At 41.9% G+C, this 25,951-nt stretch overlaps 1 protein-coding gene across 2 annotated transcripts in view; it reads left to right on the top strand.

The window, feature by feature from the left end:
• mast1a (microtubule associated serine/threonine kinase 1a) overlaps positions 1 to 25,940 on the top strand; it is an 80,961-nt gene extending 55,021 nt beyond the window's left edge. For both annotated transcript variants that reach the window (XM_034688993.1, XM_034688994.1), the window contains exons 10-27: positions 1,520 to 1,652; positions 3,301 to 3,368; positions 3,499 to 3,575; positions 10,733 to 10,941; positions 11,890 to 12,028; positions 12,921 to 13,053; positions 14,072 to 14,237; positions 14,472 to 14,573; positions 15,000 to 15,122; positions 15,289 to 15,398; positions 17,140 to 17,303; positions 18,605 to 18,849; positions 19,116 to 19,373; positions 19,464 to 19,696; positions 20,135 to 20,257; positions 20,508 to 20,644; positions 20,886 to 21,073; positions 21,328 to 25,940. In XM_034688993.1, coding sequence (XP_034544884.1) covers positions 1,520 to 1,652; positions 3,301 to 3,368; positions 3,499 to 3,575; positions 10,733 to 10,941; positions 11,890 to 12,028; positions 12,921 to 13,053; positions 14,072 to 14,237; positions 14,472 to 14,573; positions 15,000 to 15,122; positions 15,289 to 15,398; positions 17,140 to 17,303; positions 18,605 to 18,849; positions 19,116 to 19,373; positions 19,464 to 19,696; positions 20,135 to 20,257; positions 20,508 to 20,644; positions 20,886 to 21,073; positions 21,328 to 23,045 — 4,326 coding nt within the window. In that variant the 3' untranslated portion in view covers positions 23,046 to 25,940. The remainder of the gene's footprint in view (positions 1 to 1,519; positions 1,653 to 3,300; positions 3,369 to 3,498; positions 3,576 to 10,732; positions 10,942 to 11,889; positions 12,029 to 12,920; positions 13,054 to 14,071; positions 14,238 to 14,471; positions 14,574 to 14,999; positions 15,123 to 15,288; positions 15,399 to 17,139; positions 17,304 to 18,604; positions 18,850 to 19,115; positions 19,374 to 19,463; positions 19,697 to 20,134; positions 20,258 to 20,507; positions 20,645 to 20,885; positions 21,074 to 21,327) is intronic.
• Positions 25,941 to 25,951: the final 11 nt, after the last annotated feature.

Raw genomic sequence — 25,951 nt, 5'->3', positions numbered from 1 at the left:
GTGGAAGGATGGAAGCAAGGTGAATCTAAATAGATCACAAAAAATGATATAATTAAGTGTTCTATGTGGTTACATGTAAATACAAATACAAATATTGAATAGCAGTACTCTCTTCTCCTTACGTTGCATAGTTACCACATAACCTTGCATTTAGAAATGAATGCAAATATAAATTTAGTTTTGCCTCCGGCATAAGATATGTTCTCGCATGAGTGTTCAGTTTTATTCAGTAGAGGTCATGGCTTTTTTAGCTTGATAATCTGCAGCTGTAGAAAAGAGTACACACGTAGCCCTGCAGGAATACTAGAATTGAAAATATTCTTCTGCCTTTTCGACTTTTCAGCAGCTCAGTCAGTGATGAGACAGAGCCGTGTCCTTGGCATGTTGATACGTACAATAAATAATCACTCCAGCTTACTTAGTAATAGCAAGCCTCTTTGTTTATGCTGGATTAGCTATGCCCCGATATCAGCTCGCTGATTGATGGCCTCACATGTTTGTCATTGCCGTGGTCACGCCTTCTATCCTTCCTTCCTCCCTCCTGGCTCATCTTTCCGTTGCCAAGGGGACCGTCAGAAGAGGTCGATGGGGTCAGGCAGGATGTGGTGGGGACTTAAGATCCTCATGGCCCCTCAGGTTAGCAAGGAGAAGACACATACACAGATAAAATGCTGTCCACGGTCGGGGAGTTCATTTAGCATTCAAGTCAGTGGTGCAGTCTGATTTGGGGAAAATGTCACACAGTCAGTATGATGTTAGCTCCAGGAATATCATCCTGCAGCAGAGCAGGCTATCAGAGAGGCAGGTTAATTCACCATCCCCGTACTTGCTCTTTTTTTTAGCTCTGGATTGAGGGGAGCTGATATGAGAGAGCAGGGGAGAGAGGAAATGATCCTGGCTGCCCCAGGCTCAGCTTTCTAATCAAAATGTTATTCCACCAACAGGAATGAAAGCGAATCCCACAGGACACCACAAAAGGCTGTGAAAAAAAAGATGTTTCAAGAAAGCAATTTAAAGTTTGGAGGTGTATTAACACTGATTGTGTTTGTCTGACATCCTCACAGCCATGTTTGATCATGAATTTGCAGGAGGTTGAAGTTAAATCTAGTTTTGTGATAATAAGTTGGGAACAAATGGAATTACATCAAAGTTTATATTTGGCGTGTCACGATAAAACAACAGCTCATCAATGGCCATACTGAGTTGAACCACAACTCTTATTTATTCTGGTTTAATACCCAGATATACCAAATATACCAGGGCTGTAGAAAATCAAAACATGATATTTAAGTGGTAAAAAATCTGATAGGAGTATTTTGGCTAATAGGAAATTTAACACAAGAACAAAACACATAAACAGATACCATAGATGCTCTTTTTGTGAACTCTGACAGTCAGAGTGACCATATTTCATTGTTCTGATGGTTAATCAAGCTATGTTTGAGGTATTTCGCCGTGGTAGTTTGCACTTTGATCTGCCGCTGTTTTGGTGCTTCATTTTGTTCTCCTCCACTGACAGGAGTTCAACCCTGAGGAGTTTTACCATCTGCTGGAGGCAGCAGAGGACCACGCCAAGGAGGGACAGCTGATGAAGGCAGACATCCCCAGATACATCATCAGCCAGTTGGGGCTGACCAGAGACCCGCTGGAGGGTAAGACAGAAGTTTTTATATATTGACAATGTCTAGTTCCTTATCAACAAAGAAAATTTGACATACCACATATATAGGCTCAAGAGTTAACACTTGTCTTGTGTTGAATTCAAACTAACATAAAGAGAAAAAAAAGGCAAACTATAGTTTTAACATTTTGAGAAATAAGTTATCAGCCTTGTTTCAGAGAGACGTGTTGGGCAATTGATACCACTCTGAAGGACATTACTGGAACCAGCAGGTAATTAGCTTCCAGCTAGCAAACAGCTAGCATGACTGGGTCCCAAACCTTATAAAATATGACCATCATAAATTCACTTACTTGAATATTGTTTTTTAATTAAATAGACAAATGATCCTTCCAAAACAACATGCTGTGTTGGTTTTAGCAGTTGTGACTTCATAGCAACTAGGATCAAGGGTTGTCAGTTTCTTTCTGTAAAACCACAAGTTGTTATTTGTACTTTGTTACTTGGTTAGCTTTAAAGATGCGAACAGGGATGCTTTCATTAAACCCAGTTAGTCTAGCTGTTTCCCATCGCTCACAGTTTCTGAGTCAGGCCAAGCTAATTATTTCCTGTTTGTAGCTAAGAGTTAAAGCGGTCTGAGCTAAATGAATAAACACAAACTGCCAATAGCTAACTGGGCTTACCTTAAATGTTGTGTGCCAAAATGTAAAGAAGTGCTTGACACTTACATATCGATCAGTCTTACAGGAAGTTCAGGATGGAGATATACAGTTTGATCATTGGCTGGCTGGTGGTGTGGCAGCATCTCTGTCTTTTATTAACCATCATTGCTCAAAGTCGTCCTTCTAGCTCACAACCCTAATGTAATCTGCTTCTCGTCTCCCCATCTGATTCATCAATACTTGTTCATTAGCTGATGGGTCGAAGGATCCAAAGTGACTCCTCACTGTACACCACTGGAGTTTAATTTCTGAATTCATGAAAATGTGGTCCTGCTTAGTCTTTCTCAGTCAACAGTATGCCACTTGATATTTTGATCTTGCACTTTTCTTTGGCACCTACATTGTCATGCACGGACACACATGCAAACCCACGTAGTGTAGCTGCTTGCGTGTCCACACTTTCACACTCTTCTGTCTTTTCTTGGCGCTTCCTAGAGACGAGATCAGTGGTTTTCAACATCAAACAGAGAGAAGCAGAATACACAAATGTCAGATTTTATTTTACATGAGTTTTAAATCTGTGGAGCAGCTTTGTTAACACTTTGTAAACTTAATTATAATTCAATTATTTGTCCGCATAACAAAACAGTTGGGTAATCAGTCTATTCTAGCAGCTGTCACATACAAGAGTGGAAGACTGTGAACATTGGTTGCCAGTGCTGCTCCGGTACAAAATGAGAGGGAGAGAGCACTGCACTGAAAGAGACAAGAGGAATGATTAGGAAGACGCTATTTTAATTCTTAGGCTGTTTTTTTTCTGTGTGATCTGACACACTTCAGTCCTTCAGCTGTTTTAAAAGTTGAAAAGCTATTTTGTTGAAGATGTCTGAGCAGCAGCATTTTTTGTATCTGCTAGCAGCAGTGTGGGAGGCCTCATGTTTCAGCTTGTAAAAAGGAAAAAAGGTCTCTTTGCATTTCGACACAAGGTTTGCTTGTCAACGATATGTTTCTCAACAGAGATCGTGAGCCTGGACAGCTATGACAGCGAGGGTCCAAATACTCCTGAGACCGATGACTCAGCTGAGGTGAGGAACAAATTGAGAAAGATCTGTCTAAAAAAAAAGAAAATCAATAAAGAAACAGTGACATGACATTTGGGCATTTTAACTGAATTCTAACTGAACTGAAATTTCAAAATTTTGAATTTGTCTCCAGGGTAGAACCAGAGCCATCAAGCCACCAAGTGAAGAGGATTTCCAGAGCATCAAACTCATCAGTAATGGGGCTTATGGGTAAGCAATTAAACCTCATTGATCCTTATACAATACAAGTCAAATCCAGTGAAGCTGATGTATAATTGCAGTGTTTCAAACAATGGTACATCAGGGTTCCCACGCGTCCTGGAAAACCTGGAAAACCTGGAAAACAGTTGACCCATTTTCCAGTACTGGAAAATACCTGGAAAATGGGAGAAAAAGTAAAATGTCCTGGAAAATCACATATAGTCCTGGAAAATGATTCCAACATGGCTGTGTGCGACCTGACCCTATTAACAAAACACATCCCCATTCATTAAAAGTTGAGTGCACGCTGTGCTGGAAAAGACAGCGACACTGCACAACTTTTTTCACATCTTTTCTCCTTCACTTCATAATCATGAATTCACAGAAAACGGGGGTATATTGTTTATGTTTTATGGTACATTTGGCTCAATTACCGTACTCTAGCTCAGTTGTTCTCAAAGTGGGGTCCTGGGACCCCTGGGGGTCTGCGAACCATAGCGTGGGGGTCCGTGAAATAATTTGAATACATTTCTAGTAAATCATAAAATTGTGCTGTGTCATTGCAAAACAGCATATACACCATTGTTATGATACCATTTGGTGGCTCGAAGGGATATGTGAGTCTTGTTACTGTTAATTTTCTGAAAGCGTTTTAGATCAATTACTTGAAAAGTATAATTGCTGTCATGTTGAGTCCACAAGGAATGAAATGACCCTCTGTTTTAAAGTATACAAGTGGTATTTACTTGATTCACTTGAAGTGTTATCTGTTTATCACTATGGTACAGGTCTGAAGTATTTACATTGATACGTTTTACAATACAAATAGTTCCAAGGGCAACTAAGAGTGCAAATGGTAGTAAGCATGTGCTTTAGTGATGGGAAGTTGGGCTCTTTTCAGAGAGCCGGCTCTTTTGACTTGACTCCCAAAGAAGAGCCAGCTCTTTCGACTTCCGAACGGCTCTTAATTTAGGATCTTTTGTAGCCGTGTATTTTACCTTAACTTTGCAAAAACTAATGGTTTGTGTGTTGAAAACCCTTTTATGTACTGTGTTTTTATGAGAAGCCTTATAATTGCCCAATTGTGTGAATTTATTCTGTTACAAAATCATTATCACCCTGATCCTAGGGTTATGATTAGGGTTAGGGTTTTGATAAGGGTTAGGGTTGTGATTAGGGTTAGGGTTAGGGTTGGAGTTATAATTAGGGTTCTGATTAGGGTTAGGGTTGGAGTTAGGGATAGGGTTATGGTTGGGGTTAGGGTTGTGATTAGGGTTAGGGTTAGGGTTGTGATTAGGGTTAGGGTTGTGATTAGGGTTGGGGTTAGGGTTGTGGTCAGGGTTAGGGTTGTGATTAGGGTTAGGGTTGTGATTAGGGTTGGGGTTAGGGTTGTGGTCAGGGTTAGGGTTGTGATTAGGGTTAGGGTTAGGGTTGTGATTAGGGTTAGGGTTGTGATTAGGGTTGGGGTTAGGGTTGTGGTCAGGGTTAGGGTTGTGATTAGGGTTAGGGTTGTGATTAGGGTTGGGGTTAGGGTTGTGGTCAGGGTTAGGGTTGTGATTAGGGTTAGGGTTGTGATTAGGGTTAGGGTTGGGGTTAGGGTTAGGGTTAGGGTTGTGATTAGGGTTAGGGTTGTGATTAGGGTTAGGGTTGGGGTTAGGGTTAGGGTTGTGATTAGGGTTAAGGTTAGGGTTGTGATTAGGATTAAGGTTGTGATTAGGGTTAAGGTTGTGATTAGGGTTAAGGTTGTGATTAGGGTTGTGATTGGGGTTGTGATTAGGGTTGGGGTTAGGGTTAGGGTTGTGATTAGGATTAAGGTTGTGATTAGGGTTAAGGTTGTGATTAGGGTTAAGGTTGTGATTAGGGTTGTGATTAGGGTTGGGGTTAGGGTTAGGGTTGTGATTGGGATTAGGGTTAGGGTTAGGGTTGTGATTAGGGTTAGGGTTGGGGTTAGGGTTAGGGTTGTGATTAGGGTTAGGGTTAGGGTTGTGATTAGGGTTTGGGTTAGGGTTGTGATTAGGGTTATGATTAGGTTTGTGATTAGGGCTGGGGTTAGGGTTAAGGTTGTGATTAGGGTTAGGGTTAGGGTTGTGATTAGGGTTAGGGTTGGGGTTAGGGTTAGGGTTGTGGTTAGGGTTGGGGTTAGGGTTAGGGTTGTGATTAGGGTTAGGGTTAGGGTTGTGATTAGGGTTAGGGTTGTGATTAGGGTTATGATTAGGTTTGTGATTAGGGTTGGGGTTAGGGTTAAGGTTGTGATTAGGGTTAGGGTTAGGGTTGTGATTAGGGTTAGGGTTGTGATTAGGGTTAGGGTTGGGGTCAGGGTTAGGGTTGTGATTAGGGTTAGGGTTGGGGTTAGGGTTATGATTAGGTTTGTGATTAGGGTTGTGATTAGGGTTAGGGTTGTGATTAGGGTTAGGGTTAGGGTTGTGATTAGGGTTAGGTTTGGGATTAGGGTTAGGGTTGTGATTAGGGTTAGGGTTGTGGTTAGGGTTAGGGTTGTGATTAGGGTTAGGGTTGTGATTAGGGTTGTGATTAGGGTTAGGGTTGTGATTAGGGTTGTGATTAGGGTTAGGGTTGTGATTAGGGTTATGATTAGGGTTGTGATTAGGGTTGGGGTTATGGTTGGGGTTAGGGTTGTGATTGGGGTTAGGGTTGGGGTTAGGGTTAGGGTTGTGATTAGGGTTAGGGTTGGGGTTAGGGTTGGGGTTAGGGTTAGGGTTGTGATTAGGGTTAGGGTTGTGATTAGGGTTGGGGTTAGGGTTATGGTTAGGGTTGTGATTAGGGTTAAGGTTAGGGTTGTGATTAGGGTTGTGATTAGGGTTAAGGTTGTGATTAGGGTTGTGATTAGGGTTAGGGTTGTGATTAGGGTTGTGATTAGGGTTAGGGTTGTGATTAGGGTTGTGATTAGGGTTAGGGTTGTGATTAGGGTTATGATTAGGGTTGTGATTAGGGTTGGGGTTATGGTTGGGGTTAGGGTTGTGATTGGGGTTAGGGTTGGGGTTAGGGTTAGGGTTGTGATTAGGGTTAGGGTTGGGGTCAGGGTTGGGGTTGGGGTTAGGGTTAGGGTTGTGATTAGGGTTAGGGTTGTGATTAGGGTTGGGGTTAGGGTTATGGTTAGGGTTGTGATTAGGGTTGAGGTTAGGGTTGTGATTAGGGTTGTGATTAGGGTTAAGGTTGTGATTAGGGTTGTGATTAGGGTTTGGGTTGTGATTAGGGTTAGGCTTGTGATTAGGGTTAGGCTTGGGGTTAGGGTTAGGGTTAGGGTTGTGATTAGGGTTAAGGTTAGGGTTGTGATTAGGGTTAGGGTTGTGATTAGGGTTAGGGTTGTGATTAGGGTTGTGATTAGGGTAAGGGTTGGGGTTAGGGTTGGGGTTAGGGTTAGGGTTAGGATTAGGGTTAGGGTTAGGGTTGTGATTAGGGTTAGGGTTGGGGTTAGGGTTAGGGTTAGGAATAGGGTTAGGTTTAGAACCAGACCTAAATTTAAGCATACAGAACCAGAACCAAACTCATGCAAACAGAACCAGAATCCAACTCAACCAGAACCCTACCAGAACTGAACCAGAACCAAACAAGAACTGAACCAGAAAAAAAACGAACCAGAACCGAACCAGAACCAAACCAGAACCCTACCAGAACTGAACCAGAACCGAACCGGAACTGAACCAGAACCGAACCTAACCAGAACTGTACCAGAACCGAACGAAACTTGAACCAAAACCAAACCAGAACCGAACTAGACCCGAACTAGACCGAACCAGAACCGTACCAGAACCGTACGGTTCTGGTACGTACCAGAACCGTACCAGAACAGTACCAGAACTTAACCAGAACCGAACCAGAACCATACCAGAACCGAACCAGATTTGAACCAGAATCGAACCAGAACAGAACCAAACCAGAACCAGAACCGAACTCAAGCAAACTGAACCAAAACCAGAACCAAACTCATGCAAACAGAACCAGAATCAAACTCAACCAGAACAGAACAAGAACCGAATCAGAACCGAACCAGAACCGAACCAGACCCGAACCAGAACCGAACCAAAACCGAACCAGACCCGAACCAGAACAATACCAGAACCGAACCAGAACCGAACCAGAACCGAACCGAACCAGAACAGAACCAGAACCGAACGGGACTTCAACCAGAACCAAACCAGAACCGAACCAGACCCGAACCAGAACCGAACCAGAACTGAACCAGACTTGAGCCAGAATCGAACCAGAACAGAACCGAACCATACCAGAACAGAACCAGAACAGAACCAGAACCAGAACCAGAACCGAACTCAAGCAAACTGAACCAAAACCAGAACCGGACTCAAGCAAACAGAACCAGAACCAACTCAAGCAAACTGAACCAGAACCAAACTCGAGCAAACAGAACCAGAACCAAACTCAAGCAAACAGAACCAGAACCAAACTCTAGCAAACATTATTAATGTCCTCAGGTTGGCATTGAGAAAAATCAGATGCCTCAGCTTGGATGGGCTGATCCGATTTCTCTTCTCAGTGAGTATTTGCCCTGTCTTCAAGAAGACTCTCTCTGAAGGAACAGATGAAGCCAGGATACACAGCCTCCCCTCCATCACCTGTATCCTATACCCTCACATATGATTAGCCGCATGGCCGCCATGCTGACCAATCAAAAAAAAGTTCTGCCGTGAGCAGAGCTGGGGCTGAGCACTGTGAGAGCTAAGCAGCGAAAGGAAAAAACTGGGAGCCGGCTCTCTCTTGATGCGAGCCGGCTGTTCTGATGCACTATAAAGCATCGGCTCTCAGAGCCGCAGCTTTTGATCATGACACATCACTAATGTGCTTAATCTGTGTTACAATTATGAGGGGGCCATGGACAATTTTCTCACCTGTAAAGGGTCCCTGGCTCCAAAAAGTTTGAGAACCCCTGCTCTAGCTAGTAGGAGTCCAAACTCCCGATAGTGAAAACAAACGGAACAAAAAGAGCGACACAGCTGCACAGAAACTCCACGTTGTAGACATCGCTGATCATAATAGACATCGCCATGCAGGAAGACAGTTTACATTTTTTTAAATCACTGAGAGATCTTCAAATACAGAGTGCGTCTTTACACCAGTGCGATTTTTTCAGAGTTTACGGTAACTCAAATAAAAAAACGTGACATTTGCTTTGTTTTATATCGACCACTTAGCAGGATGAATATCATGATTAAGCAGGTATATTTTGAGTCTGAGTTGAGTTGAGAAACATTTGTGGCCATTTTTGTCATTCAGATATATTTAGGTCTTTAAAGCACTGATCCTCTGATCATTATTATTATGTAATTATTTCAGTAAGGCAGATTCCTGAATCCTTTGCAGGCTCTTTTGTTTTTTTCTTAGCTCATTTTATATTTTTTGAGAAAAGAGAAAGCTGAGATGAGAGTTGCCCATCATTGTTTCTTGGTTGCACTAATAAAGGGAAGTGCTGTACATCTGTGGTTGCATTATTCTATTATCAATTTGCCATCATTTTTAAGTACGTAAGAGATGATTTCATTGATAGCCATAGACTACATGTCTTTCAATGTAGACTTCCACTGAGAGGAACGTATTAGACTATTTAGGAACTAAATTAGGAACTAAATTTAGACGGTCATACCAGCTTGATCATCAATGAAAATGTCCTGGAAATGTCCTGGAAAATGATCCCTGGAAAAGAGTGGGAACCCTGTACATCTTAACTTAGATCCATAAGGAGGAAATTTGATTTTATGTTTTTACTATTTTTGTATTCATGGTACTTAATAAGTCAAGATAAAAATAAAAATTGATACTTGGTATTGAATATCATGGGGGGTTTTGGCTGGATAAAGCAGATCATCCATTGATGAAAAGATTGACAGTTTGATCAAATATCAGAGTGTCCTTGGAAATTGAACCCTAAATTGTTCCTTAATATTATGCCAGCAGAATGTGAATGTGTGAATCAATGTGTGTGAGAATCAGATCCTACAGAGCAGCATGCATGTGTTTGTGAATGGAGCAATCATTGTGTGTAGTGTAAAGTGCTTTTAGTGGTTGGAATATTAGCAAGGCGCTACATCACTGCTTTTATAAAAGATTCAAATACACAGTGCTACATGAAGAGTTGATAAAAGAAGGTCAATAAGAGATGCATCAGGACTGTGGAAAGTAGATTAAGTCCACCCTCATAATAGCACTGCTGTCACGGATGCAGAAACATTTTGGTAAAATGAGTTCTAAATGAGAGAAACCACACAATTACGAGAAAGTGTTCTGTAGATACCAATCTGAAACAAGCAACATTTTTAGTAAATGGTCTAAATATTCAAATCCATCTAAATGTTTCCTACTCATTAGTATTTTACTGCAAAGTTCAGTTCCTTTTGTTCTGTTATGGTTTCTTTGTATGTTAAAGAATGAAAGTAGCAGTAAACTACACAAACATTCCAATGGAAAAAAAAAATCTGCCTCCCCCTCAGCTATATTATACATACACTGTTAATAAAAATATCATATCACTCGGCTAAGCCCCTCCCACTGAATGACTCACCAAACATGCATGCCAACCATTGTCATTTAAAATATCTGTTCCACCCCCCAGTCATGTCAAACTTAGAGGACAGAAACACTGACAGCTGATCAACATACATACATTGGTTAATATAGCAACTTTTGTATGCCCACATATTGGCTAGTTTTGTGCAAGTCAGTGTTGACTGGTTGTGTGATTTAGACTGGACCTTCTTAAAATATATTAAGAGGCGGGCACTCACTGACACAGATCGTTTGCAGATTTATTTATTTACAGGAACATGTCGTGACTGAAATGATGTGGCCTGTTTCAGCTTTACGAGTGAGCTGTTGCTCCATGCCAATTGGACTTTTACATTAATCTCACAACTAATTGACTGTAAAGGATTTTAAAGCCATAACATGTAGTGTCCTCTTGCTCCTGATGAGCACACATGTTGTTGCAAGATATTTTTCTGTTGTAGACTTCAAAAACTCAGATCAAGATTGAAGAAAAATCTAAGGTTACTGACTTGGGCTTTACATGTAATGCAGAAGAGTTTTAAGGCTTGATTTCCCCTGTACTATCCAATCACCCTGCTGTCTCTTCCCCTTCCCTCATGTTGGCAGTCCTTCCGACTTTGACTTTTTGCTCCTCTGTCTTGTCTACACTACAGTGCCGTCTATCTGGTGCGCCACAGGGAGACACGTCAGCGTTTTGCCATGAAGAAGATCAACAAGCAGAATCTGATCCTGAGGAATCAGATCCAGCAGGCTTTTGTGGAGAGGGACATCCTCACCTTCGCAGAGAACCCGTTTGTCGTCTCCATGTTCTGCTCTTTTGAATCGCGGAGACATCTGTGCATGGTCATGGAATATGTTGAGGGTAAGGGACTCTGTAATCTTTGTGATCTCTGTCATCTTGTTTTGCATACTACATGCTTGCATGCACTTATTACACTGAGAGTGGTCTCAGATTAAAAAGATGTTTAGGATTCTATGAGTCCTCTATGGATGGGTGACTTCTTTCTCTGCCAGCATCAGCTTAGGTTTCTGTTTGGCTTGTTGAAAAATAACAACTCTTTTCAGCCTCCCCTCTCTGACTTCTTATTGCTGATAGAGCACTTCTATGAAATACTTTTCACTAAATAACAACACTTGTTTTTTCTCTTTAAATCATTTTTTTCTGGGACTTGATGACCTTTTCGGTTTTAAGTACTCTTTGCTTTTAGTGATTGTGACCTTTAAGTTCAAGTTTGCACCAGTTTCTCACTTCAGTGGTGCAGTATAATCACTCACTCATTCTTCCAGAAGGGCCAAAAAGACTCCTATTTCACTCTCACGATGGTTCTCGAACATGAAAGTCAAAAAAGGTCAGTAGATGCTGCACTAGCCCTGCTCATCTTTCTTGTCCTGATGGGATTTTTGAAGGGCAGCTCAGCACAGTGCTGTGACTCTGGCTAGTTTTCAAATACATTACATTTTCAGTCAATGCATATGCACATGCTGTTTTTAGTACAGACAATGCTGAAGGATGAAGGGTAGTCGTAAGTGTCTCCCATTGGTGTAGAGATGACGTGCCAAAAAAAACTGACATATACAGATTAAATGTTAATACCAATTCATAAGCACAAATACACCACAGCCATTAGTATTCTATTTTTATGAATCAAATGTAATGATGCTTTCCTTATGATTCTGTCTTTTGTCCAGTTTGTCTGAACTACTTTTATTCAACATTTCTCAAGCAGGAATACTGTCTTTCTCTCCAAACTTGAAAAAGCTAAGTCCACCCACTCTTCAACCAATACTTGTGTTGTTTCTGTCTTCCCAGGTGGTGACTGTGCCACTTTGTTGAAGAACATCGGGGCTCTGCCTGTGGAGCTGGCACGGATGTACTTTGCAGAGACCGTTTTGGCCCTTGAGTACCTTCACAACTATGGTATCGTCCACAGAGACCTCAAACCAGACAAGTGAGTGTTTAATGCTGCTCTGATCCATATTTTTCATATTTACTCGGAATCAAATGACTGTGTAATGTAACAGACAATCACGCAACTGCAGCTCCTCTCTGCTTTCATGAGCTTTTTGGCATTGACCATCTCATTGTTTTTTTACAGCAAGGAACATAACTGTTAGACTTGTTTCAGGCAATTTATTTCATGAAGTTTCTCAAAATAAGAGTTATTCACTGCCCAAAGCAAACAAGCTTGGCCAAGGCTTTTAAAAAATAGTGGAGCACATATCTGCTAAAGAACCAGACATTTTCCTCAACAGTTACTGCAGACCAAACATTAATCTTAAGAGAGAGTAAGTATTGAGCTTACATTCATCAGTTTGATGATAACAGAGCTCCAGATCAGTGATTATGTTGTTCTGTAAACGCTGGAAGCATAGATATTTTTTTTCTAGGAATTGTATTATAACAAGTGCAAGCTGATGTTGTTGCTTTCCTGTTTGTGTTTATAATTTGTTTTCCTGCCTTCAAAGGTAAAAAATTAGCAGACGCTGCTTTCAAATTGTTGTCTGTTGTCAAGGAAAACAAACCAGGGAGCACTGCTAAAAATCGAATGACAACCTGTTTGGTACTCAAACTTAAGATAGGACAAGAGATACGAAATATTGAAGAACATGGTGTATCAGACATTACACATGTAACATTCGTGTACATCTAAGGGATCTGAATACCACTTTATTATTTTCATCACTCTTAGGTTAACAAATAGACTCGCATGTAAACTAAACCGAAAAACACATTAGGGATTAGAGCATCAGTCATTTTCCCCCACCTATGTTTCCACTTTTGTACTCTCACTCTGGTGTATTATGTGACTCCTTTCCTCATGGTATGTTTCTGTTGAACAGTCTGCTGATCACCTCCATGGGACACATCAAGCTAACAGACTTTGGCCTGTCGAAGATGGGTCTAATGAGCCTCACCACCAACCTGTACGAGGGACACATTGAGAAAGACGCCAGAGAGTTCCTGGATAAGCAGGTACAGTATCTGAATGGACGGTTTATGGACAGAATCAACAGAATGTAAAAGAGTGAAGGCTACAGACGGACACTTATTCAGCAGCAGTATTAATGGGCTAATGCAACATTAGTGAAAAAGAATTGATGGTGAATGAGCAGCGAAAGCATCTTTTAGTCTCATCTAGCCTTGCGTGCTAACCTGCCAAGTCATCAGGCAAAATCAATAATCTCCAAATAAAGACTCTGCATTACGATGCTTCCTGTGTAGTCCGAATTTGTGAACCATTAATACTCTCCATCTCCTTCCCAGTCTCATTTTGCAATCACAGCTATTGTTTATGCACCGAGTCAAAGCGGTCATAATCAGTCAGTTTGGCCCCTGTGTCCTCCAGCTCATCTGAGTGGAAGCAGACATCTGTTTGTCTGACAGTAATGAACTCCATCTGCAGGTTTGCTTTTCATGTTCTAGCGGTGGTTCTGATTAGGGCAGTGTTTCTCATTCACTTAATAATGATGTCCCCGTTGTGTAAGACAGCTTGCGAGACACACTCCAACACATGTTTAAGTAGAAAGCACATGTGCCTGATTTTTAGATTTAAACATAGAATAATCAAGAGAGAGGATGTAAAACAGAACAGTGTGAACATGGAATCAAGCACTGCAACTTATTTTAGTGTTGTTTGCACATTTTGACATCTCACCCCAGACACCTATGTGACCTCTCTAAGCAAAGTCATTCAATTAAGTAGTTTTTTTTACAACACTTAAATTGACACTTCAATCTCAACCTTTAATTTTTTTTCTTTCCAGAAACCAGTTCCAAGTTACCTGGAAAGTCAACCAATTTTGCTGTCAGCAGTTTTCACTGCTTTTAGTTTCTCATTAGCTTTCATCACAGGGGCATGTCATTGTCAATGTATTTAGGAAGAAGCTAACGGCTCTCTTCATCTTTAATTCTCAAAAAAAGAGATCTCAGATTTAACTGAAATGTTCTGAGTGGTATTAACTGGGATAATATTGTTTTTTGGGGGACTCAGGTCTGTGGTACCCCAGAGTACATCGCTCCAGAGGTGATTCTCCGCCAGGGTTATGGAAAACCGGTGGACTGGTGGGCCATGGGCATCATCCTCTATGAGTTCCTGGTAGGCTGTGTGCCTTTCTTTGGAGACACTCCAGAGGAACTGTTTGGACAGGTCATCACAGGTGAGGAAATGTAATGAAAATGACCCAATGTTCTGAAGACACGTTTGAGGAATGAGGAGCAAACAAGTGAAACCTTACAGTATGTATTCAGTAAGGTTTACTAATTGTCTTGCTTTGTGGTGAGTAGCTAATGGTTAGAAGTACTAAAAGTATTCCATCTTATGTGTAACACAAAGTTTGGAAAATTAGTTTTACTTTCATGATCAGTAAACTGTTTGCTCTCTATTATTTTAGACAATATAGTTTGGCCAGAAGGTGACGAGGCTTTGCCTGGTGATGCCCTCTCTCTCATCTCTGCTCTGCTGCAGACCAACCCTCTTGTGAGGTTGGGTACAGGTAATAACTTTTGCCTTAACTTAATATCAGAGCTCTGCGCCCATTTTTTCATCAGTATGAGGACTGCATAGTGCTATTTATAGGATATCTGAGGCCAGAGTTTGCACAGTCAGTTATATCGACATGGAGGAAACTGGCTTTATGACCTATATCTGTCAGTAGGGGCTCTAAATTATTTGGCTTCACTTTTGGGGAGCTGTCTTGTCATCCATATTTTGTATACAGTCTGTGTGGAACTAATTGGATGATACTATCTCTGGGCTTGTCACTATGACACACACTCACACACATTTTGTCATATAGTTGATTGAAATAAAGGGTTACAGATAAAATGATTTAAAAACAGTGATAAAACCCACTTCAAGTGTTTTAGTCATCCACTCTGTTCTTCAAATGATGCTGATAAACTGTATATTTTGCTTCCAGGTGGAGCCTTTGAGGTGAAGCAGCACTCATTCTTCAATGAGCTCGACTGGAACAGTTTGCTGAGACAGAAAGCTGAATTTGTCCCTCACCTCGAGTCAGAGGAGGACACCAGTTACTTTGACAGTACGTCCCCCTCTAGATACATGTATCTGTAAAGTAAAACAGCCACATCACTATTGGCTTTATGAGGCTGTACAATAATTCTCTGACACCGTTCCTTTAAGAAATGCACACTTTACGTAAAGGTGACAGCTTGTATATTTCACCCTCTGTCTCCCTTCACCTCCAGCACGCTCGGATCGTTATCATCACATCAATACGTACGACGAGGATGACACCAATGATGACGAGCCTGTGGAGATCAGACAGTTCTCTTCCTGCTCTCCTCGCTTCAGCAAGGTCTGACTCTGTCTTTGTCTGCTGTTCTCTCCTCTTTCATCTCTCTCTCTTTTACCCTCTGTGACAATTTACCACTTTTTTCTCTCTCCGTGTCAAACTGTTATATTTTTACACAGACACATATTTGGCACTTTTTTATCATTTGAAAGAATCAGATAAGGAAGAAGAAAAAGAGATAACATAAGGTCAGGCAGTACATATGGGGGCTGGACTCAGGTCTCATAGCAGTAGATTAGGACTGTTTCAGTCACTTTTACACCATTATTCCCTTTTGTCTCCTGTTTCTATTTTAAGCCACACAGAAGCTCTTGTACCTTTAATCTGGAGGCTCCTTCATGCTCTTTTTTTCTCCCCCATTTTGGAGATTAGTGTTTTAATCACCTGAGCTGCTACATTCTCTTTTTTCACCACCCCTCTGTCCTGATTCAAATATATTTTGTTTCTAATCTGTGTCTCTTCCTCAGTATGCCAGTGTGTTTTTTCTGTCACACATTTCCTCAGGAGTGTGATTTCCTCAGTTCATGCTCATTTTTCCCTCATGTGACTCTCCCATGTTCTCTGTCTCTCTGTCTCTCTCTCACTTGCTCTGTCTCTCCATCTGCCTCCCCTCTGTCTTTCACCCGCTTCATCCTCTTATGTTTGCATTGGGAAGTCATGAAGGAGCTCCAGAGACAAACTCAAGTACTTCATGGAGTGCCCAATTTTAACATAATCTGAGGCGACTTTGAAGCTGCAGTTGAGAGCTGTGGAGTGGCCTTGTTTAAACTAAGCAGGTGTTTAAAGACCTTTAGTGAATACACATACACAGTGGGGTCTGCATTGAGTGCACCATTTGAAAGTAGTAATCATCCTTTTTTTATCAACTTGCTGTTTTCCTTCCTTTTAAGTTAAACAAATTAGATAAATTAAAGAAAGGAATCCCATTTTTAGCAGAATTCATTTCATGTTGGTAGATTTCTCTGTTATCTGATTTTTAATTCTGTGATGTCTTTATTAAACTTTAGTTATGGGCTTCTAATTATTGTTAAATTCTTAATAGTAAAACAACCCTTAGAAGTAGTACATTTAATTTTTTTCATTGATTTATTGTAGAGCTTCATTGCTCTTAATGAAACTCCTTCCTGTAGGACACTACATGTAACAGGCAATAGGCAGTAATGCACAAAGTTTGCTCTAAATATATTTATGATTTTTAATAAATCAGCCTTAAACGTAGGAAATTTAAACAAATTCAGTGGAAATTGTTAATAACTACTTACCAAGCGGCAACCTCCGGCCTAAAAATATGAGTCCAATGTGGAAGTGCTAAAAACTGCACTTCATCGAGAAACTACTTGAGGCTGGCTCCGGAAGTACCCGGAACCACATACACACCAATACAAAAAAGATGATCTTTAAAGCAGAAATAAACGTATTAACAGCCTGGTACAAAAGACGAGTGTAGTCTGGATAGCTCATATCTCCATCGGCGCACATTGTACGGGGGGTGAATTGCGATTTCAAAGATATTTAGATTACGAGTCTTCCAATGAGAGGTACAGCTGAACGGATTGACAGGCGGGAACACTGTAGCTGTTGGCACAATCACTCGGCAGCAGCAATATGGCTGCCGCCGATGATTAGCCTCAAAAGAGCGCTTCAGAATTAGATGGGTGACATCACAGATACTACGTTCATATTTTATAATGTCTATGCTGCTAACACACAAAGTGCTTATTGATCTGTCTGTGTCCCCCTGCAGGTGTACAGCAGCATGGAGCATCTGTCTCAGCTGGAGCAGAAAGCTACGACCTCTGTGTCCCGTCGGGAGCACAAGGGCCCGAGGGAGGACAAGGTAACCAAGAGAGAGAGCCTGGGCAGCTTCAGCATGAGAGACAAGAGCTGGAGGACTGGATCTCCTGAGATGTGAGTGAAGTAGACCATTCAGTAAGGGGTGTTTTTTAGAGGCAGGTTGTTGAAAGTAAATGTGTTGAGATGCTCTGTAAACTTACTAAGAAGATTGAAGCTGTTCAGAATTTGCTTCCCTGAAGGTTTTTTTTTCTTTTTCAGAAGCAGTAGCTGTCACATATCTCAGTGTGTTTGAATAACTGCTTTCTGTCTCACTGACACTGAGTTTTGACACTTTTTGGATAAAAATAACTGTGTTACTGTTTCAGTCAAACCCCAGCAACAAATCCTACCTCTACAAACTTTGGAAACTAGGCAGAGGTGGAAAGTTGATAACTAGTTAATGTGCATCACTGAAACTTAATATGTCTCTAATGTGTCCGTTTTATCACAATTATTTGATAAATTAAGCAAAAACTGCTGCTCGTGCTTCTACTAATAAATGATAGCTTTATTACAACTTCCAGACCAGGTTACAAATAAACAGGGATTACTGGTAATACAGGAATATTTAGAACAGATGGTTAAAGTCTATAGACACAATTTCTTCACTCCTCATTGATAATTGACAATATCTGTTCAAATCTGTTGGTGATTATTTTGTAGGAGATTAAAATGAAAGTAGACCTCTCTTCACCTTGAAAGAAGGCTTTTAGTTTTATCTTACTAGAAAAAAATAATCTCACAAAGGGATCCAGATCCATTAAGGATCATTCTGCTCAGACTGTATGCAGACTTTAAGCAGCTTACAAAGACATAAAACATAAACATAATTTACCAAAAAGTTCTAAATTTAGAGTGTTCTAGAAACAGATGTCTGCTGCTTCACATACCTATAATGTACCTGAGTATAGGATGCACATGTGTACGATTCAATCTCTTGGCATCACATAAAAAATGAAATCATCACTTTCTGCTTTAACAATGGAGCAAGTTTCATGAAGTCAAAGTTGCTCCTTTATTAATTTTTACATATTGGATTTTTTTCTCTTTTACATCGAATATGGATTATCAGCATCTCATCAGCTATGATTACTTCCCTTTACCGCTCATTACATTCATTCAGATCTTCAATTAGATTTGCACTGTAGAGTTTTTTTAATACAACAGTGATGTCTAGCTTCAGCGTAACTCACCAAAACCTCATTGTAAGTGTCCTAAGTACCTGCAACACTAATGCTGTCAGGTTAATATGCTAAACTAAGGTGGTGAAAATGTCAACAACACCTACTGTATTCATCCTCAAACTGCATCATGCATAAGTATAGACCAGCGATATAACACCGTCTACATCATCTCTTGTGACTGTGTCTGTGCAGGAAGCGCCTGTCTTGTTCAGAGTCCCTGTACATGGAGGGGGATGCGAGCCCACCCCTCGGTGCCCGCAGACGCTTTTCAGCCCTGATGGACACACATCGTTTTGCCTCACCTCAGGATGGCGAGCCGGACTTCCTGTCCCGCCAGGTGCCCATCAAGATGCGTGGAACCTCCCTGGATGGAACCAGCGTCCCCTCACCGAGCCTCCTGGAGCAGAGGAACAGTCTGAAGGAGATCAATGGAGCAGGTGTGTTGGCATGAGGATGTCTCTAATGCAGCAGAAATTTATAAGAAAGGCCATTAAGAGAGGAAATAGGAGGGGAATTGGTAGGAGAAGTTATAATGAATAAATCAGAGAGAGAAAGCAGCTGGGTTAGAGAGGAGGAGGTGAAAAAGCAGCTCGTAATACCTTATTACATAGCTTTTGCTGAGTCAGTGAGCTGCTGGAAAATGCTTAGCGTTGCTATTTTCCTCTCTAATCTATGCTTTCTACCTGACTCTACACCTTTGCAGACAAATCCCCTCGACAGGGAGAGACACCTGGAGTTACCGCGGCCATTGCTATATTATCCGCAGGACCTGCAACAGCCGGACGAGATGTGATGACCCCTCTGTACGACCCTCTTGGGCCTCGGGCCACTAATGACCTGGTCCTCCGCAGGGCGAGACATCAGCATCTGTCTGGTGATGGGGAGAAGCGCAACTCAAGAGCTGGAAACAAGGTCACCAAGTCAGCCTCTGCTACAGCCCTGTCTGTCATCATCCCCTCAGGTGAGAGACACAATAAAACACTAGATTCTTATTTACTGTTGAATCTTACAGAGTTGAACTTTTCTCCTCTCCCTCTCTGTCTGGCTTCAGTGGAGCAGCACGGTGGCTTCTCTCCGCTAGCCAGCCCCATGTCCCCTCATTCCTTCTCTTCCAACCCCTCATCCCGAGACTCTTCACCCAGCAGAGACTTCTTCCCAGTGGTCAGCATACTGCGATCTCCCATCACCATCCATCGGTCTGGAAAGAAGTACGGCTTCACTCTAAGGGCCATCAGGGTCTACATCGGGGACAGTGACATCTACAGTGTGCATCACATCGTTTGGGTAAGTCAATTGTTGTCTGGTGTTCAATTTTGAGAATCTTGTCTCGTGCTGTAAGATTTATCTTTGTGTTTTTAAACGGGGTTGGAACAGTAGACAGTAGATAAACAGGAACTTAAAGCAACACCTCAAACTGTTGAAGGGCTGCTTCATTTTGTATTTGTTGTGCAAATTTTACCAGGTGAATTTCTTATTTCTTTAACAGTCACAGATTTTCTGCTAAGAAATACATGCTTGAAGTTTTGACAACCCAACTGAGAAGAAAACAATGCTTTCATCTCATCTAGCTTCACAGATATGTAGACAATCTAAACTCAAAGTTAAAGACTTATATTAGGATTGATTGTTTCACTTTTTTAGATTATTGTCTACAATTTTAGCACTTTCCTCTTCATTTTTATGATTTTCTCTTAACTTGAATGTGTTTTGGTCAACTTGCAGCATGTGGAGGATGGCGGCCCCGCCCAGGAAGCTGGTCTGTGTGCTGGTGACCTTATCACCCATGTCAATGGGGAGCCCGTTCACGGTCTGGTCCACACTGAAGTGGTGGAGCTCATCTTAAAAGTAGGCAGCAGGGAACTCTCTGAACTATACTTTATATTGGTGATATCAATATTTCTGTCTTCTATATCTGTCAGAGAAAAGGCTCCAGTAGTCTATTTATAAGTTGTTAATTTAAGAGCAGGCTATTTATGTACTCAGACAAAGTGATCTAAGCTCCTGTGTAGCTATGAGGATTGCAGCTTTATATTCTGCAAATAAAGGAATATAATTAGCAATCATATGAATCATTTACTGTCGTTGATCTTTTCAGAGTGGAAACAAGGTAACAGTGACAACCACACCTTTCGAGAACACCTCCATCAAAGTGGGTCCTGCCCGCAAAGCCAGCTACAAGTGTAAGATGGCCAGACGAAACAAGAGGACCATGGGAAAGGACAGTCAGGACAGGTACACCGAAGGAAACTTGAATCAGTTGACATCATGTTCCAAGTAAATATTCAATGCTGGAGACTTTTGACGAACAGCTACAGTTACATTTAAAAAACTTTAACAATCTTTCTATCAATGCCCCTGCTATCAAGAAGATTTTATCTTCTAACTGTGTAATGTGTGAATTTGTTTCTTCGGGGCCTTGTCAAACTTCCACCAGTTTCAATCTTATTTTCTATCTTGTCTTTCTGTCCTGCAGTAAGAAGCGTAACTCCTTGTTCCGTAAGATCACAAAGCAGTCCAACCTGCTGCACACCAGCCGCAGTCTGTCCTCTCTGAATCGCTCTCTGTCCTCCAGCGAGAGTCTTCCTGGCTCCCCGACTCACAGCTTGTCTGCCCGCTCCCCGACTCAGGGCTACCGCTCCACCCCTGAGCCCTCATACCTGGGTAGGACATTACATATACATGTGTTCAAACTGAAAAATGTCCGTAATAAGTTCCTCTCTAAAAGCATTAAGAGAAAAATAAGACATGGTTTTCTTTGGATTAGAAGTTATGCATATGTACTCTATGGCCTAGAAATTGAGCCAGAATTTTTTTGTCCTTTTATTGGTCCTTAAAGACACACCTTGGACTCAAATGAATGTGTCTATTCTCCAGGGCTTTAGTGTATGTTAATTGCTCTCCTTGTTTACCTTTAGGTTCCTCTCAAAGCAGCTCTCCAGCCTCCAGCACTCCAAACTCCCCTGCTCCCTCTCAGCACATGAGGCCCAGCTCCCTGCATGGCCTCTCCCCTAAACTCCGCCACCAGTACCGCTCTGCCCGCTGTAAGTCTGCCGGTAACATCCCCCTGTCCCCGCTGGCCCACACACCTTCCCCGACCCAGTCTTCTCCGCCACCATTACCGGGCCACACTGTGGGAAGCTCCAACACCACCCAGTCCTTTCCTGTTAAGCTTCACTCCTCTCCTCCAGTGGTCCGACCCAGACCCAAGAGCGCTGAACCCCCACGATCACCTCTCCTCAAACGGGTGCAGTCAGCAGAGAAGCTGGGCTCGCCTCTGACCCAGTCCAGCTCTACAGGAGGGCTGGGGGGTCCGCTGAGGAAGCACAGCCTGGAGGTGCAGCATTCTGAGTACAGGAAGGATGCCTTCCTCTGCGAGCTCGGCCTTCAAAGCCTGCTGGAGACAGATGGGGAGAATTTGCCTCCTAATCCTCCGCCCCTGCACTCATCTTCATCCCCTTCTACCCCAGAGACCGGGGTCCTTAAGCCTGTGAGGAGGCTGGGAAGACAGGAGTCACCACTCAGCAGGGAAACGCTTCTGGCAGGGAGGGAGAGAGAAGAGAGGGAACGAGGGAGGGAGAGGGAGAGAGAGAGGGACTCTGATACTGGGACAGTCATGGAGAGACTGGGTCGGATGGGAGCAACAGTGTCCCCATCATCCTTAACAAGAAAACCTCATACAGCTGATCTGCCCCTGGGCTCACAGGCTGGACCAAGCTCCAGGATAAGTGCAGAAATCACAAAAGCAATGACTCCAAGCACTTCGACCAAAACAACAGGAGGTCTAGTTGGTCACAGGGGGCCTGAAAAGAGTCTGGTAGACTTCATTCCCAAACAGCCAGACCTCAGAGCTGTCAAAAGTTTGTTATCTAGTGGCAGAGATGCCCAGGAGCAGCTAGGAAGCAGAACTGAACCAAAGCAGGAAGGAAACCACAAGAGTTTGAAGCCTGGTTTACCTGCTGCTGCTTTCACCAAAAGCTCTGTTTGTACCCCAGACAAATCCTTCAGCATGAACGCCATAGTGACAGCAGGTCCTCCAAGCATGGGCAAAACCTTTAAACCATCAGGCATGGGGGACAGCCTGAGAAAAGTAGAAAGCAGCGACTCAAGAACTCAGGACATCAGCCCTAAAAGCCCCAAACTCCCAGCTCGCATTCTCGTGCCTGCCGTCCCCCCACATGGACAGCCGCTCTCCCTCGGTAAGGTAAGGCAGGGGCTTGGGCCAGTCAACTGCTATCGAGGAACTCTGGACTGGGAGGACAAATGTCGCCTGGAGGTGGTGGAGGAGCACTCACCTTCCCCCTCCCCTTCCCCGACTTCTGTCGCCCCTTCCCTGTGTGGACCTTCCCTCTGTAAATCACGGCCCGTCTCCCCCGGCGACAAGACAAGCTTTGTCAGTCAGCTGACCACTGTGGCCAAAAACGTCCTCGGACCAATCAAGCTGGGCTCTCAGGAGGGGGCCAAGAGCAAAGAGCACCAGAGTAAGGCAGCAGAGGAGAAGCAGGGAGGCACAGCAGCAAAGTCTGACACTCTTGCAGGAGGTCGAGTGGTTGTTGGAGCTGCAGTGGTGACACAAAGTCCTGCTGGTTCACCTCTAGAGAGGGCTGCAACAGGTAGCACCCCCCCTAAAATCTGACTCCTTAACTGGTCTAAGTAAGAAGGAAAAGATGCCTTTTTTGAAGAACAATGCAACAGAAGTAAAGCACTTAAAGCAATGTACATTCCAGTTTAAATGTATATAAAATGTTATTTATTGATTCCGATCATTGACTGACTCTAACTTAAAACCAAGAGTAAAGTAGTCTACTGTAAAGGTGCATTTTCTTTTGTTTTTCTTTTATAAAGTATTTAATAAGAAGACTCTTAATGTGATGTGGAACACTTTACCAGATGTATCTTTGTGTGGGTCTATGTGAACGCATGTCATATGGTTATGTACTGTACATGTATTATAGGTACAAGAAGGTCAAAAAGTGCTTTACCGATCAAAACATGCTGAATACTGTGAATACCAAATCCAGACACTCTATTTTGTCCTTCAGTCAGCCTTTTTGTCTTCACCTGTCCTTCAAATAGGACAATGATACAGGGGAGGGACTGAAGCGCAGGCAAAATGTAAATCTTGCATCAAACAACACAAAGACACACAGCCTCAGTTTGGATACAGCGGGTAAAATCAAGCAACATGATTAAGCTTATTTCCTCCTCATGCAGCAGTTTCCTGGGCTGATGTGCACAGTCAGACACAGCAGTGAATGTCACATCAAACAATGTCCAGCAATGTCTGCCTGTCACAGTGGTTCTGCGTGTGTGTTTGTGTTTGTGTTTGTGTGTGTGTGTGTGTGTGTGTGTGTGTGTGTGTGTGTGTGTGTGTGTGTGTGTGTGTGTGTGTGTGTGTGTGTGTGTGTGTGTGTGTGTGAAGCCACCTTGGGTCTATTTCTGGTGGTTCTTGAAGGCTACAAGGCTAACAGAGCTCAGGCTCAGAGCTTATCTCTCCTTTGCAGGAGGGCTACCACAGCCCTTCTCCTCTCCCTCTGCCTCTAACTGTAGCCTGCTCACACACACAGACACATAGACGTACACACATGCACAAACACTCACATTACCACAGCAGGCAGCCATGTCAGCAGTTCATTTTCATGCATTTAAATCCATACCCATGCAGTCAGTCGAAAGGGACGTTAGTATGTTTGTGAGCGAGTTTGTGTGTTAAGAAGTGTGCGAGAGTGTTTAAAGTAATTGCACTTGACACGGTTGACACAGCAAGGGTCACGACAGGAACCAAGCTGGAACTAAATCCACAACGGTCAAGATCCAATGATAGCTTATTGCTTTGCTACACTTTTAACAAATGGAAACAGTATGTATAGAATTAATAATAGCACATATACAGTGGACCCATGGGCTGTTTTCTGTCAAACGAGAAAGGCTGACAGTCATGGATGTAGCATACTGCAAGGTGATTAAGGGCTCCATAGCTGAGGTTGTTAGGGTTTATTAGAGTGAACATGTTGATGTTACAACAAAATATTCACAAAGACTGTCGTAAAGCACTACAAGTTGGGCAGATTGATCAATCTAAGTCTCACATTGTGCTGTGTAATTTACCAATTGAAGTATCTGCATCATTTATGTCAGCAGGAGTGCTGAAAAGAACAATGTTCACAAGGAAAGCATCTATCTCTTGCCACCCCTGATTTTATTCATCTCCTCTATACTCAGTAGTTATCCAGTGTACATAATCTTATGCAAACCATTTAAACATTTTGATCCATGTTTAATTTGATTCTTTTTAAAATATGACTATTTGACAGCCATTTGATTTCAGTGATCTTGATTTCACTAAGCTCTACATATGTAAACTGATTCAACCAACAACAGCAATTTAATGCCATGGTAGAAGTTCAAACAGTAAATTTTAAACTTGAGTCTCAAACAACTATGGCTTGGTCTGTATGACAGTTTTCACTGGCAAAATGCTCTCTAACACTTACCTAGCTGTTGTATGTGAGGTCTTTATTGCACAGCTATGCAGGGAGCTGTAATAATAAGCTGGAAGTGGCCAAAAGCTAGTAGGAAATTTGTCTCTGTAAAATTGGCTGTACAATCCTTTTATGCATCTTTAATGATTGATTTTAATTTCCTATTTTAATGAATATCCTGTCTACAATTCTTAAACCTAAAAGTGATTGAGGGTTAAGAAATTATTTTGATGTCCGAGATTGTACCCAAAACAACGTGTACATTTTATTTATTCTGCGTTGTATTCTACTGCCCTCCAGTGGCTCAAAACATCCACTGTTGAACATGTTTCCATGCAGTTTTTATGAATAATATGTTGGAGCATTTCTGTGATGAAGCCACGAGCACCAAAACAAAAATCAGCCATAGGATTACTGAATATGCATTTATGTTTCTAAACACAGTATTTGCAGTATTTATCAAACAAACACTTGAAAATGAGTTTATTCCTCCTCCAATGTTGTGGTCTTCACCTGACTGTTAATTATATCTTCTGGAATATGGATTAACATTTTTAAATAGCTGTCTAATATATTGTACTGTTAAGAAGGAGTTATTTTGTATCTTTATGTAAGGAAACCAGTAATCAGGTCAGCTCCTGGTTCATAAAACTGACTGTAATGTAATATTCTACAGCTGTTGTGCTCACTTTCAGGCCTTTGCCCAATCAGTGGTGTCTATACTCGTGTTACATGTTTGACAATTTATTTTTTCTTTTTGAGATTGACAGAGAGAGTAGTAGTATATATGCACTTTATCTGAAAAAAAAGATTTTTTATTTATTTGCATTGTTTGTAAGTTACTTTGAAAAAAAATAGAAAATATACTGTATAAAAATATTGAGTCTACAAATGAACACTAAATCCAAGTATAAAAACATTCCACATTTCTCTGTTCACTGAAAGTGTTTTTATTTGTACCATTGGGCATTTTTGTTTGTGATAGATGTAATTAAATGCAGACACCTGAAGTGCAGTATGTGGAATAAAATTCTGAGGTTTGTTTCAAATCGTGTCACCT

The sequence above is a fragment of the Notolabrus celidotus genome, chromosome 7 (assembly GCF_009762535.1).
Source record: "Notolabrus celidotus isolate fNotCel1 chromosome 7, fNotCel1.pri, whole genome shotgun sequence".
Lineage (NCBI taxonomy): Eukaryota > Metazoa > Chordata > Actinopteri > Labriformes > Labridae > Notolabrus > Notolabrus celidotus.
This window is presented reverse-complemented; position numbering and strand designations above follow the sequence as displayed.